This window comes from Chinchilla lanigera, unplaced genomic scaffold (genome assembly GCF_000276665.1).
Source record: "Chinchilla lanigera isolate Chin_1 unplaced genomic scaffold, ChiLan1.0 scaffold00014, whole genome shotgun sequence".
Lineage (NCBI taxonomy): Eukaryota > Metazoa > Chordata > Mammalia > Rodentia > Chinchillidae > Chinchilla > Chinchilla lanigera.
Window position 1 is genome coordinate 29,399,125 of NW_004955415.1, and position 13,623 is coordinate 29,412,747.

The 13,623-nt window shown below is 51.0% G+C and overlaps 1 protein-coding gene across 5 annotated transcripts in view; it reads right to left on the reverse strand.

The window, feature by feature from the left end:
• The window catches only part of LOC102024791, a 30,256-nt gene extending 17,250 nt beyond the window's left edge, over positions 1-13,006 (reverse strand). For 3 of the 5 annotated variants that reach the window (XR_001233233.1, XM_013512316.1, XM_013512315.1), the window contains exons 1-2: positions 12,343-13,006; positions 11,602-12,002 (exon numbers count right to left, since the gene is read on the reverse strand). Coding sequence is in view for 4 of the 5 variants with exons in the window: in XM_013512316.1 (XP_013367770.1) it covers positions 11,602-12,002; positions 12,343-12,904 (963 nt within the window). In the remaining variant the exon portion in view is untranslated. Of the gene's footprint in view, positions 1-7,308; positions 8,553-10,899; positions 10,988-11,601; positions 12,003-12,342 lie in introns of those variants that run through there. The other 2 variants (XM_013512314.1, XM_005380956.2) reach the window with 2 other exon arrangements.
• Positions 13,007-13,623: the final 617 nt, after the last annotated feature.

Here is a 13,623-nt window from a genome sequence, read left to right on the forward strand (position 1 = left end):
GTCATCTCAGGCATGTGGGTGTGGCTGGGAGCATCTCCACCAGGAGCAGCGGGTGTGGGGGGCAAAGGCGTCAGCATGCAGAGGGTGCCGGCTGCCTGGGAGGGGGAGCATGGGTGTCCTGCGGGCAGGGGACATCTACCTTTAAGCTAGTGAAGGCATCATAGAGCCATTGGAGCTGCGTTTCTACTTATCCCAGGGGCCCCAGACCACAGGCACTGAGCTGGTTGCTGTGATGCTGGATGAGGACGACCCAGTACTCACCACCTGGGAGTGAGCATTGCAAACAGACGAGTTTGTCATCAGTGGCCAGGGCAACGTGCTAAGGGCAGTAGTAGGGGCTCCATCAGGGAACAGGTTGCAGTCATGTTAGTCCTGTGGGGGCGTGGCGATGCTTATGTAAGAGGCAGGAAACACTCATGCAGCCCCCGGGGTAGTGGTTAGTGCAGGGTGGATCTGCAGGGAGGAATCAGGGTAGGGGGAGCCAGGCAGCTGGGAAAGGCTGCTGGGGGCTGGGGAGACCATGGTTCCCACGTGCTGTGTAGGAGAAGCTTCAGTGAATGGAACTGATCTGATGCTGGAGGGGGTGACCAGAGGAAAAGACCTGGAGGAAAGAGCAGCAGCCCTGCTGGCTCTGTGTGTGTGGCACGGGCAGGGGCACAGATGGAAAGGTGGCATCAGGGCTCTGGGAAGCAGCAGCAGCTGTAGTGAGAAGTTGGCATCATAGGGGGCGCAGCCTGGCACAGTGCGTGTTGATGGAGAAGGGGAACCTCAGGAGGCACGGGGAGCAATTCACTGTCAGGCGCAGTTCGAAGGAGGCCCCTTCTTGAAGGGAGAGAATGAAAATTGTAAGACTCAGATCCTAGAGGCCAAAGAAAGCCAGGAGAAGCCACATGTGCTCTGACCTGGCCAGTAGCCCAGGGACCCCAGCAGGAGAGGCCAGCTGAGGCTGGGGGTGCAGGAGTGGGAGACATGAGGCACTGTCTTCCCCAAGGACCAGGAGAAGTTTGAGCAGGGGAAGGCAGCCAGGCCTCCAGCAACTCTGAAGATGGGCTTGCCATCCTCCAGCCAGACAACCCCACAGTCACCCACCCACACAGCCACAAGGTGGACCTGGCCCTTACCTGTGGGATCCCCCCCACCCCCAGCCAATGCTGGTAGCTGGGTAGAACCCCGAAGGCAGGCACTGGCAGAGGGTAGCCAAAGCTAAAGGAAGCATGGGAAATTCTGCTTGTAGTCCTTGCCCAGTGATCCCAGGGATACTGCCCCAGGCTCCTCCTGCTTTGCTTCCCTCAGCTGCTCCTGCAGCTTGCTCTCAAGACTGGGTGTTTTGAGGAGGGCAGGAACAGAGGAGAAAGGAGAATGTTGTGAAAGAACAAAGTATGCTTGAAAAGTATGGTGAATATTTAACATTTTTAAAAAAGTTATTACAGTAAGAGACATATTGCCACAACACATTGCCCTCATAATACTCCTCTTACTTTGAACACACTTATCCTATCATCCTTGCCACTTTCTGCAGCAGTTCCAGAAGACTTCTTTTGTGGGTGTCTTTAGTTGCTCTGTCTGGGCTACTTCAATGCCCTGAATCCTTTCAAAACATTTCTCTTTCATGGTACATTTTTACTTTGGGGAAAAGCCAGAAGTTACATAGTGTCAGATCTGGTGAATAAGGTGGATGAGGACACAGCATCATGTTTTTATGAGCCCGCTTTTCCGTTGGATGGCAGTGGGCAGCAGCATTCACCATACTGTTGATCACACCTCATAGAGACACCCATGAAAGAATACTTTCAGAACTGCTGCAAAAAGTGGCAAGAATGTTGGGACAAGTGTGTTTGAAGTGAGTGGGAGGATTTTGAGATGAACCAAAGGCAATGTGTCTTTTACTGTAACAAATATTTTAAATTAAAACATTCTCTGTGTATTTTGATCATCCTGTACAACTCAGCTCAGGAAAACTTTGTAAAACAATAAACACCTAGGAGTCCAGAAGGCTGTGGCTTACAGTAATCCTGCTTTAGTGAAAACCTGAGATCGTTTACAGTTAGTGGTGCAAAGACCTGCCTGGGCATCTCCTAGCCTGCTGCTCCTGACTGTCCTCTGCTTCTCCTTGTTTGCTTCCCTAGTTGTTTTTAAGAACCAGGACAATTATATATTACAGTATATTTAAATATTTTATTATTAGAATTATATAACACTATCCTTACTGTAAAATAATGATGTATTGAGCTCTTGCTGTGAGAAATATGCTGGCTTCATGTCAAATGTCTTATCTCTATCTCACTGACTCCTAAGATGTCCCCGGAAAGTGGGTTCCATGGTGGCCCCACTTCACAGGCTGAGGTACAGAGGTCCCATCACTTGCCTGGGTTCCATCCAGGATGAAAGGGGTGGAGTCAAGAGTCAAGAGTCATCTCGAACTGGACCTGGGCTTCCCAGCCTCCCTTTGTCTACCCCCTGGGTCCCTCATTCCCTGTTTCACACACCACGTCCAGCTTCAGGCCCTGTTGTCCTAAGCCAAATGGTGGACTTTAGTCTGGCTGTCCTTCAACGTCGTGGCCATGGCCCTCCATCTTCTCCCACCTGGACAGCCGTTCCTGCACCTCCTGTGTGCTCTGGGCTCCCAACGGTCACAGCCACCTACCCTTAGAAGTCCCCATTGTCCCAGTCATGTGCAGCCTCCCTGGTGGGCTCTGCTTCCAGAGCTGACTGTGAGGCTCACAGACTCCTGCCACAGCAGCCCTCCTGATACCCAGAGGGAAGCTCCTGTTCCCCTAGGATGGAGGCTCAGCCCTGGGCCCAGGAAACCAGCGCAGCATTTTTGACGCCTTCTATGTTCTTTGTCAAGTGGACAAACAATATATGAATCCATACCAGAAAGAACCCATGCATGTTTCAGTATCAAAATAATGTGATTTTTCAAAATTTTTAGGTGACATTGGGACTTCAGAGGCCATGTGCTTCCTTGGCAGGTTGATCCCTCCACCCTGCCAAGCTCTGGCATGACTCGCACAGCCAAGACTATGACTCTGGTGACCAGGCCTCAGGACCTGGAGGGTGAACACCACCTCTCCCTGCGAGCCCTGGCCTACACGCTTCCTGCTGATCATGAAAGGATTTTTTCTATGCTCTCTCAAATGAATCATGTTCACACAGCCTCCAAAATGGCTGAAAATCATTTATTTCTCAGTGGATATATGCTTCCCTTGTAATCGAAATTGTTGATGATCTGCTCAATGAGGTCATTCTGCAGTGCGGCACAAGCCCAACACAGTCTGGTGCCCAGGCTCTAATTGGAGCAGCCCTTCTGAGCTTCTGCCGTGTTTCCATCTCGGAGATGTGCATGTGTTGGAAACGCAGCCAGACCACATTTCCAGTCTCCATGCTCACCCCAGAGCCTCCCACTCCAGACTCGATGCTTTCTCTGGCTTCTCAGATTCTAAACCCCTGATGCTCATCTGATGTGGCTGCTGCTGAAGCTCTGCCAGTGCCTCCTTGCCCTTGGGGCACCAACACTAAATGATTTCCTTGTGGTGAGGACTCCCACCTGCTTAGAGTAAGGCCCTTTCTCAGGGCAGGAGGATGGCAAGTGGTGGGAGCCAGCCTGGCCTCCACCCTGTGTGACTTGGTGGCAATGATGGATGTCCATACCATCGTCTCAGCAGCAAGGGATCGGATATATCAAGCTCAAGTCTTTGGCGCAGGGGGCCCTGTTCCCAGCTGGGGATTCAGCCCCAGGAGCTGCTCCAGGGGAAGACGGGCAGGCAGCTGGCTTCCTGGAGTGTTTTGTGATCAGCAGCTGCAAGGTAGGAGAGGCAGGAGTAGGAGAACCTGGACCTCAGTGAGCCTAGGTGGAGACCTAGGCCTCAGGGGACCTCCACTGAGGCTGTCATTGGACATGGTGCCCCCTAGGAAGGACAACTGTTTCTCTGGGCATGGTGGTTCTGTGTAGCCCAGGGCAATGGGAAGGATGCTGACCAACACCAACACTCCCAGCCTGGGCTAATGAACATCTTAGTACTTAGTGGGGGTTTAACCAGGCAGCACCTGCTGGCATCCACTACAGTAAGTGCCTGGCCTCACAACAGATGGAGGCCACCAGATTAGTAAGATGCCCTGCCTGGCTAATAAGGTATAGGTGACTGTAGCTTGGTTATTCCCAGAGTATAGCATGACGGAGGACAGCACGTGGCTAAAATCTGGGATTTGAAGCACTGGAGGGAACGGGAGAAGGTTAAGAACGCAGGCCAAGCACGACAGATGTGAGCTTTTGGGAAATGGTAATGTGTGAAAGGTGGGCGAGTGAGACCCCGCCTGCAGTGGGGCCCTCCCTGTCCATGCAGAGCCTGCACCTGAGCCCCAGGCCTGAGCTTGTTCCCGGCACGGGCCCTTCCCCCAAGGTAGCGCCCAGAGAAAGAACGTGTCCAAAAGCCAAACAAAGAAAGGAAAGACTCCACTTAGGACAGAAAAGGCAGGAAAATGAACACAGAAGAACAAGATCTGCTTCTCTCTGGCAGAGGAAGAGCTCGAAGTTGCAGAGGGCAGTGCCAGAACAGGCTGGCAACAAGAACCAGTGTCCACCCAGGGACCAGCTCTGGGCTTCCTTCTCAGGCTGGAAAGTGATCTGTCATCTAGTACTTCTGTCCCTCACCTCCTGGGCAAAGACACCGCTGATCCTGTCTCCCCAGCCCCAGGAAGTGTCTCAGAGCCATGAAGGAACGTGACAAGCAACCCAGGAAAGCACTTAAAACTTGCTTCCTCCTCAAAACACACTGTGATCCAGCTCGACTTGTAAATAGTTCTGTTATCAAATCATCTCCTGATGTCTAACTGGTATCCTTGAAAAGAGACCAAAATGTAAATACATGAATCCTTTTAAAATGTAGAAAAATGAGGCAATGAGAACCTGGTCACTGGTTTACCAGCTCTTGTTGAGCAACATTTTCCACTAGGTCATTTGACCCTTGCTGTGGTCCTTACTGGCTTGCAAATGTGACCACCGAGACTTGCTGGTGTCAGGATCCAGGAGAGGGAAAGCTTGGATTCCAGCCTCAGAATTCTGAGCTAATACAAATCCTAGATTTGTCAATATTCTGAGTTTGAGGTCCATACACAGTTGAACCCCATAGATACTGATCCTTAAAAAGAATATGTAGATGCTCTACATGCTAACTTCACCATCACAGGCACACACACACGCACGCACACACTCATGCTACGAAGAGTAGTTCTGATCACACCTAGTTACGAATGTTTCCAACCTTTCCAGCAGCTTTAATGTTTACTAAAGATGCAAGAGAAGCTCTAACGGCACAGCAAGGGCAGTGGACTCATCTTTGTCCCACAGTGAAGAAGGGCAGCATGAGTCTAAGGCCTCCAGCCTGGAGGTGTGTAAAACGCCCTCAAACCTCACTGAGGGTCTCTGTCCAATTGAGGGGCTGCTGCACACCAAGCCCTGTCTGCTCCCAGGGCCCCTCCTCCAGTCACCTGCGGCCACTCAGAGGGAAACCGAGATGAAAGTGCCAGATTTGTTCTGCCCGAATCAGTCGGGTGACATCACAAACACAAACACATGTCCAGCACATGCAATCACCACCCTGCATGGAGCGACTGGGTTATACTTTGTGTAGCATAATTGCAAGAGTGATTAAACCAGGCGGCATGGAGCTTAGCTCTCTGGGTGATTTTTCGCACAGTAGAATGGACCACACCCTGCTGGTGCTGCGGGCTGAGCAACGTTCCCTTCTCTGTTGGCCTAGGAAGAGACGTATCATGCAGAGGGTTCCCTAGACAGACGAGTATGAATTCAGCTGTCCATTTTGCCAATATCTAAATGCTTAGGAACCTGTCAAAGCTCATTTTCTTGGCATTTCTGTTCACATTGTCTCCGACACTGTTGTCCACTCTGTACCTCTCCCTGCATCTCAAGTTATCCTACAATCCAACATAGGAGTGCTGAGGAAAAACATCACATGATTTAAGGACATTTTTATTTTCATTGCTGTTGCTTTTCATATTAATTTTCATGTACTTTTAAATTATTGAACACTACTTTACAAAAACATATAATTTTATTAAAGTAAATGAACATAAAGTTTTATTTTTGGTTGTTGGTATTTTGCTATTGTTCTTTTTTTATTATTCTCTTTAAAATAAAAAAGTATGGGCTGGGGATATAGCTCAATGTCATAAGCACCTGCCTGGCAAGTGCAAGGTAGTGAGTTTTATCCCTGGTACTGCAAAAAAAAAAAAAAAAAAAAAAAAAAAAAATAAAGTTTTATCTTTACAAGGTGCTTTAAAAATGAATAGAATTTACAAAATACACAATTCAAGAGATGCTCAAGTGAAATTTTAAAAAATAAACACGACCCAGAAAGGTTGGAAGGGTGGTGCACACCTCCAATCCCAGCTACTCAGAAGGCTGAAGCAGGAGGATGAAAAGCTAAAGGGTAACCTGGACAACTTAGGGGGATGCTGTCTCAAAATTAAAAATAATTTAGGAAGTACTGTAGTGTAGCTCATGCTAGTATGGCAAATCAGAAAGACCTACAAGCCCTGTAAGAATGATTGTGTCTGAGTGGGGGGTTGCTAACGATGTTTTATAGCTAAAAAGGACTGTATAAACCATTTTGTGTAAGCCTGCCTTTTAAAATTTAACTTAATTTTTTTATTTTAAAGAGAAAAAATAAAACAAAAATTTAAAACTAGATAATAGAAGGGTAACAATGGTTACTACATTGCCTATTGTTATCTTTAAATTAGTTACCTAAAGTACAAGACATTGTCATTTAATTAGACTAGTGCAACCGCTGTGGAGATTCCTCAAAAAGCTAGGATTGGTGCCTGTAATCCCAGCACTCCGGAGGCTGAGGCAGGAGGATCTTTGCAAGTTCGAGGCCATCCTGGGCTATAAAGTAAGCTCAAGGTTCGCCTGAACTGAATAGTGAGACCCTGTCTCAAAAAGACAAAACAAACAAACAAACAAACAAATAAAAACTAGGATTGGAGGTCCCATTCGACTCAGCTATTCCTCTTCCGGGTATCTTCCCAGAAGAATTAAAAGCCTGACCTTTAAAAGCCTCATACAAGGGGCAGGGTATTTAGCTCAGCGGCAAAAGCGCCTGCCTGGCAAGCTCAAGGTCGTGAGTTCGGTTCCCGGTACCGGAGAAAAACAAAAAACAAACAAACAAAAAAACCTCATACATAAAGATCTTGCCGTGACAGAATTACTCCCAAGCTGAGAACTGGTTAAAAAAGAAAAGGAGGTTTGTAGTTAGGAATTTTATAAAACAGTAAAAATCAAATCGAACAGTTTGAATATTAACATTTATCACCAAATGAAGCTAATGAAAAGTTTTGGGTTTTTTTTGATGCCGAGGCTTTAAAGCGGGTGAGTAGGGGTGTTTACTTCCCGTCTCCACCTCCTGCCGGTGCTCGTTACCCTCTCAAGGGACACTGGTGGCTCTGACATGATCCCAGTTTCACCTCTGGGGAAACAGCAGCTGTGAGCTCTGCAGCCCGCACGGCCACCGCGGGACGACAGGTCTCCCTCCTCGGGGGCATAGTAATTAAACAACGCTAACTGCCGCAATGTTCGGTGTGGAGGCGGGGGAGGATTCGTATTTCTCAGATGCCATCCCCGGCTTGAGGGTGGGTCCGCTGCTACTTCCTGGGTCTGGAGACGCGTTACTTCACAGCCTTGAATCTCAAGTTTCCCCTGCCCCCACGGTGCTCTGATCCTGACTGCTGGGGGTCGCGTTTGTGCTGCATTCCCTCCCCTCCTGAAGCTGCTGCTGACCCCACGCTGCCCCCAGCTCCCTGTGCAGATGGCTCGGTTTAACCAGGAGGCCGGGATCACCTGTGGGATGCAGGAACGTGGAGCAGTCTTTACGGTGACCGTGGAGGCAGTGTGCTTCCAGCTCAGCTGCTCCAAGAGGGATCAAAGTGTGACAGCCAAAGGCTGCACTGGGCAGGAACCAGCACACATCTTCATGTGTCACTGTAGGGCCTCCACGGACAGCAGTGAGCCACCAGCCTTTTCTCACATCCTGGGAAACAGTTGCAGAGCAAGTAGCACCCGGTGATACTGTCCCTTCCCTCTGAGTTTGTCCTAAAGCAGAGATCCTCAAACTTTAATGTGCATCAGAATTGCCTGGCAGTTCGTAAAAATCCCAACACCCAGAATGTGGCCCAGGTAAATTCAATCAATCTCTGGGACCGGACCCGAGCAGGAGGATGTTCTAAAGCTCCTCTGTGATTCCGGCCCCGTGGAGAAGCAGTGATTTTGAAAGAACCTTGTGCAGAAGCAGGATGGGCTGACAACGTCTCTATACAATGACGGCAAAACTGAATGTTGATGCTAAATGTCTGTGCAGCCACCTTACTGCGGTGCTGGGGACGCTCTCTCACCCCACGATGGTGGTGCAGGCCTCTCCCTGCGTGCAATCTGCAGACCCTGTCTAATATTTTCCATACCGGGCAATGAGATCACAAACTCCAAAACACTAAATCAAAACCGGAGGCATTACGGGTCTTCAATAAAACTCCATAGCCTGTATGAGGGGCAGGAGGAGAAAATTAAAACCATCACCGAACTGTGGATGTATTTCATATACATAAATGTAAATACACGTGTGTGGATATATGGACATGCAGCAGGCACTGGGAGGTGGGATAATTACATAAAAGTGATGGACTGAACAGATAGCAACGGGCTGCTCACAAGTAAGCATCCTAAGGAAAGTTCCTCATAAAAGACAACTGATTTCCAGCAAATGCCATCAAGGGAAGAAATAACAGATATGCTTAGAAGAAATTAAGTGAAAAGAGGGGGTGCCTACTCTGATGAGAATACACAGTCCTAGAGGCCTTTAAGACTTCTGGGCTTACACTAAACAAACCGACCACAGCTCAGGAACAAGGCTTTTATTCCAAAACAGCAATATTTCTAAGTAACATGAAAAACGAAATTGTTAATACTTAAATCTGATTATAACTTCAACCGTGGAAGAAAAGGGTGAAGGTAAAGGGGCGTTTGTGGGGTTATCTAGGTATCACTCCCACCCCGGCAGATTTAGATTTCAGTTCTCCGGTGGCAGAACCGTTATTATGAAGATTGTTTTGCAAACCCAAATACCCCCTGTCCAGGGCTTGAATTAGGGCTCTTTTCTCTCTGTGTGCTGTGGACTGGGGAAAACCAGTCTTTGATAAAAATTGGACAAAGGCAAGTAAACAATTCTTGGTGGAGAGAAAGGGAGTTAGCGTCCCTCCCCTGTGTCTTCCAGCTCCTCCTCAGTGCAGGAGCAGAAACATCTGCCGCATTCCCCTTGCTTTCAAGGGCAGCGTGCTCTGAGCTGGCTTCAATTAGGCCGGGCCAGTGTGGATGCCGCCTCCATCACACACGTGTCCACGCTTGCAGGGGACCTAGCCCACCTCTCTCACCCTTGCCTTTGCAAGTCACCTTCAGGGCGTCACAGTCACCCTTTCCCGTCCCTCCACAAACGGCGATTCTATCCTTTGCAAACCAAACCAAACTAAAAAAACAAAACCCCTCTTCCTGTGACTACCTTGCACGTCCCCCATCCTGAGGACCCAGGAGATATGCCTCATGGATATTTTAAGTTTCCCAAATATTTCCGTTTTCATATCAGCACTGTCACAGAAACAGTTTTGAGAGCTCGCTGAAAGGGTGGAATCTTGACCACTGCCCAGAGCCTTCTGCAGGATGTTTAGGTTGATTGGATGAAATGAAATAGTTCTAATTATACAATATTGGTAATTCTCTACAAGAGGAAACTGAGGCCCGTTGCTGGGGGAAAGCAGGGAGACACAGCAGTGGGCCCTGCTGGGATGAGGTCTACATGCAAGAATAACACAGGGCTCCTCAAAGACTCAGAGCAACCCTTTCTGCCTACAAAGGGCAGTAGCCCCTTGTTGTTTATTTTATCACCTAAACACTACCACTGTATAAAGTGTTTCTACTCTGACAGCAGTGTTGTAAATGTACCGGTCAGGTCCCACCACAGGGGGGAAAAGTATCTTAGATCTTCTTTTTCGATCTAAATTCCCCTTTTAATTCAAGTATGGGTTTCACGGCAAATCTGTTTTCTGTTTTTTCTCCTTTCATCTCTGAACGGAATCAAGGGATTCTAGCCATCCACTGTTTTGTTTATCACACAAAAATATGCATTTATTCCTACTTATTCATTTCATTTGAGGAAAATGATAAACAATTTTTCTTTGTTTCGCTGGCAGACCTGCATTTCCAAGGGCACTGCAGGGGTCTGTAATCAATGTAGGTGCAAAGAAGATGCTGCAACCCCGCCAGCCAGCCAAAAGCTTTAAGACCTCAGGCCAAGTAGAAACGGGCTGGGACACAGGCATGGATCCCGCGGAGGAGGGTAGCACTTCTTGCTCCTGGGGCTGTGTTTTAATGCTGATGGGCACCAGCCCGGGCCCCTTTCACTTGGGATCTGGGGAGTCTGTGGCTTTGGCAGGTGCTGCACAAGGGTCCAACCTCCTTGGTAAAGTGGGGAGGGTACAGGGGCCTCCAGCGGTGCTCTGCTCCTCGGCCCCTCTGTGTGAGTCCTTCTCTCTCCCTGTCCCTTTCTTCACCATCCTGGTCACTTCCCAGTGGTTTCCTTGCAGTAATACAATCCCTTTATCTCAGCTCTTCTGGGAGTTTCCACGTACTTTTTATCACTTGTACAAAAAATTTTTTTTCTTATTATTTTAAAGAGTGGTATGGAAGGATTGCCTCTGCAAAAATGTGTATGGGATGGGATGTCGCTACAACCCAATGCACAAAACTCATCTTTCGCCTGAGCTGGATTTTTAAAAAGTAAAGCTCAAAAATTTAGAGGCGGACTTGTTTGACTTATTTCGAACCCCAGGACTCACGGTGCGGTGCTCTTAAAAACGGCGAAAGTGCAGAGGGGCCTCCCTGGAAACCACCGAGGCGCGGTTCGCAGCAGGAGGATGAGCAGACCTGGGGAACCGAGCGAGGTTAGGCCCACGTTCCCGGCTTCCTCAGGACCCTGGCTGTGGCTCGGCTCAGGGTTCCTTCCCGGCAGCATCGAAACGCAAACCTGAGCGACCTGAATCGGACTCTCATCTGCTCGTTTGGTTCTCTCCTGCAAACGGTGCAACCAGCCTGGGCACCGCAAAGAGCCCACGCCGTTGCACATTTTATTTTGCAACCAAACTCGCTCCCCCATCAAAGTGCCCCACCAAAAACCTAAACAACGCTGGAGACGTGCAGTGGATGCGACCGTCGCTCCCCGGAGGCCGTGTTCCTCCAGCCGAGCTTTCAGGCGTTGGGCTCCCGGCCGGGGGAACTCCTGGCCTCGCAGTCGCCAGCCCCAGGCCCCCAAAAGGCAGACACCCCTTTACGCCTGCTCGGGTACTCCCCAGTGACCCTCAGCCTTCCTCTTCTCGCCCTTCTCCGGACGCTTCGGCCAGGTTCCAGGACTGAGCAGGGACCCGCACCCGTGCCCCGCCGCTGTGCACCCAGCCCCGGCAAGCGATCCCGTCCTTTCCCGGGCGCAGCGACCGCGATTCCCAGCCCGGCCACGCAAACCCGTTGCCCCGTAAGCTCCTCACCTCGCACTCGGCGCTGGTCAGCAGCTGTCCGGCCGAGAAAGCCCGGTGCTTCTGAGAGGGCCGCTCTCCTGCGACCCCACTTCGGTCCACCTCGCCCAGTGCAGCCCGCAGCGCGGGAATCCGCGGAGCCCGGCCGGGGGCCGACAGGGGGCGACAAACTGTAAGGTTTTCCAGGTGCCCGGCGGGGCCGAGCGCCGGGAGCTGGTTTGGTCGCGCCTGCGCCTGGGGAGGGCACCCAGGATTGCCTATCTGAGTGCAGCCGGGTTGCTCCCCTCGGCCTCTGCCCAGGAGAGCGCCTTCGCCGGAGCGAAAGTGCGTTCTGCACTGCGACTCCTGCCTGCGGAGCTGGGGCCGAACAGCTGTCACACAGTATTCGCTCTTCCAGGGTCCGAAGTCCTTGCCTAAAGGGGAGGAAAGTGGCCTCAGCTGCCTTTTTATGGTCCCAGATGCAGATCTCGGAGACCCATGGTGTAGGAACCCTTCCTTCTCGGAATCCCTTGCCTGACTTGAAAGCAGGGCACTTCTAGGCCGGAGGTGCAAAGGTTCCAGAGTACCTAGACAGCGTAGAGCGACCCTGCTTCCCAAAGCCTCGCGCGCTCTCATCCGGTGCTGTGCAGAGCGAGTCGCCCGACCGAGTGGTCCCGGGTCTCTGCTCAGCGCCGGATGGGCCGGACCTTTCATGTGGTCAGTCATTCTCCCAGGGCGCTGACCCTAACCCTCTTCCCGGCTCCCCAGACATACCCGAGGCTCCCAGAACACCGGATTCTGCGTCTTGGGGAAGGGGTTGAATCCTGGGCTTTTTCCAAACTGGGCTTTCTTGATTCTTGCCGAGCGTTCCAGCTGCAGCCCTCGGGGCCTGGGGCCTTGTGTGGTCCCCAGCAGAGCCCAGGAGAGCACAAGCCGGGCTAACCCCCGCATTCAGGAAGGCTAACAGGAGCCAGTGTTGCTCTGGAGCCCGCCAGACAGAGGGAAGGATCAGGGCCTCCACCAGCAGCCTGGCCACCTGGGTGGGGTTCTTGAGGGCCTGGGTCTGTGGAGAAGCGCTTGTCTTTGAAGGAGAGATATCTTTTTGCCTTCTCCTCCGAGAGAGCTGTGAGTTCCCAGGAGGCCTGACTTGGACTCCAAGCTGTCCTAGACTCCAGTCAGGCCTTCCTCCTCCTTCTGTCTGAAGCCTCCCCGGTGTCTTTGGGCTCCAAATGCCAAGATTTCCCCCTTCCCTTGTCCTCTGGCCCCCTCTGTGACTGGCAGCCTGGGAAGCGCCGAAGTGTTCGGTGGGTGAAGGCAAGCCAAAAAGAGTTGGCATCTGGTGCCAGGGCCAAATAATTCAGTACTGTGCACCACCCCTGCCCTTAAATACAGGGGACAGGACCTTTCTGTGAGGGGTGAGGGAGGCTGGGTGGCCCGGGTTAGTGGGAGCCACTTCTGCAGCCTCCTGCGCATCCTAGCAGTCCTTGCAGTCCAGCAACAGCAGGTAGGAACGGTCTTCCCTGCGTCCTGGGTCACCTCCAGAGGGGCAGGAGCTCTGGTAGGTGGGCTTGGCTGCGGGAGGCAGAATCCAGATGCCCTCCCAGGGAGATGAAATGACCCCACCACTCCAGGAGGTAGGCGGCTCTTAGATGCGGAAACCAGTTGTGCTGGTAGCAGGACTGGCGGGATGGCCGGAAGTGGGGCGTCCTGCACCAGGGGCATACTGTCTTCTTCCACCCTGGCCCTGGCACAGAAGAGCTGGAGTCTTGACCCTTTTCTTTTCTTGCTCCTGGCCAGGGAGGGGAAGTGGAGGCAGGTACCCCCTAACCCTTGCTATGATCAACTGTCCCCTTCTGATGTCTTATTAACAAAGGTGGCCGAAGTGGAAATAAAACTAAAACCAAAACTAGAATTAGTGTTAGTACTGAGCGCCGTATAATCATTTTGAAATGACTTCCCTACCATTCCTGGAGGCAGGAAGGGGCCCAAGGATCATCACAGGCCCAGCTGGGTTAGGGACAGTTGTGTTTGTGCAGCGTGTTGTTGCGGGGGGGG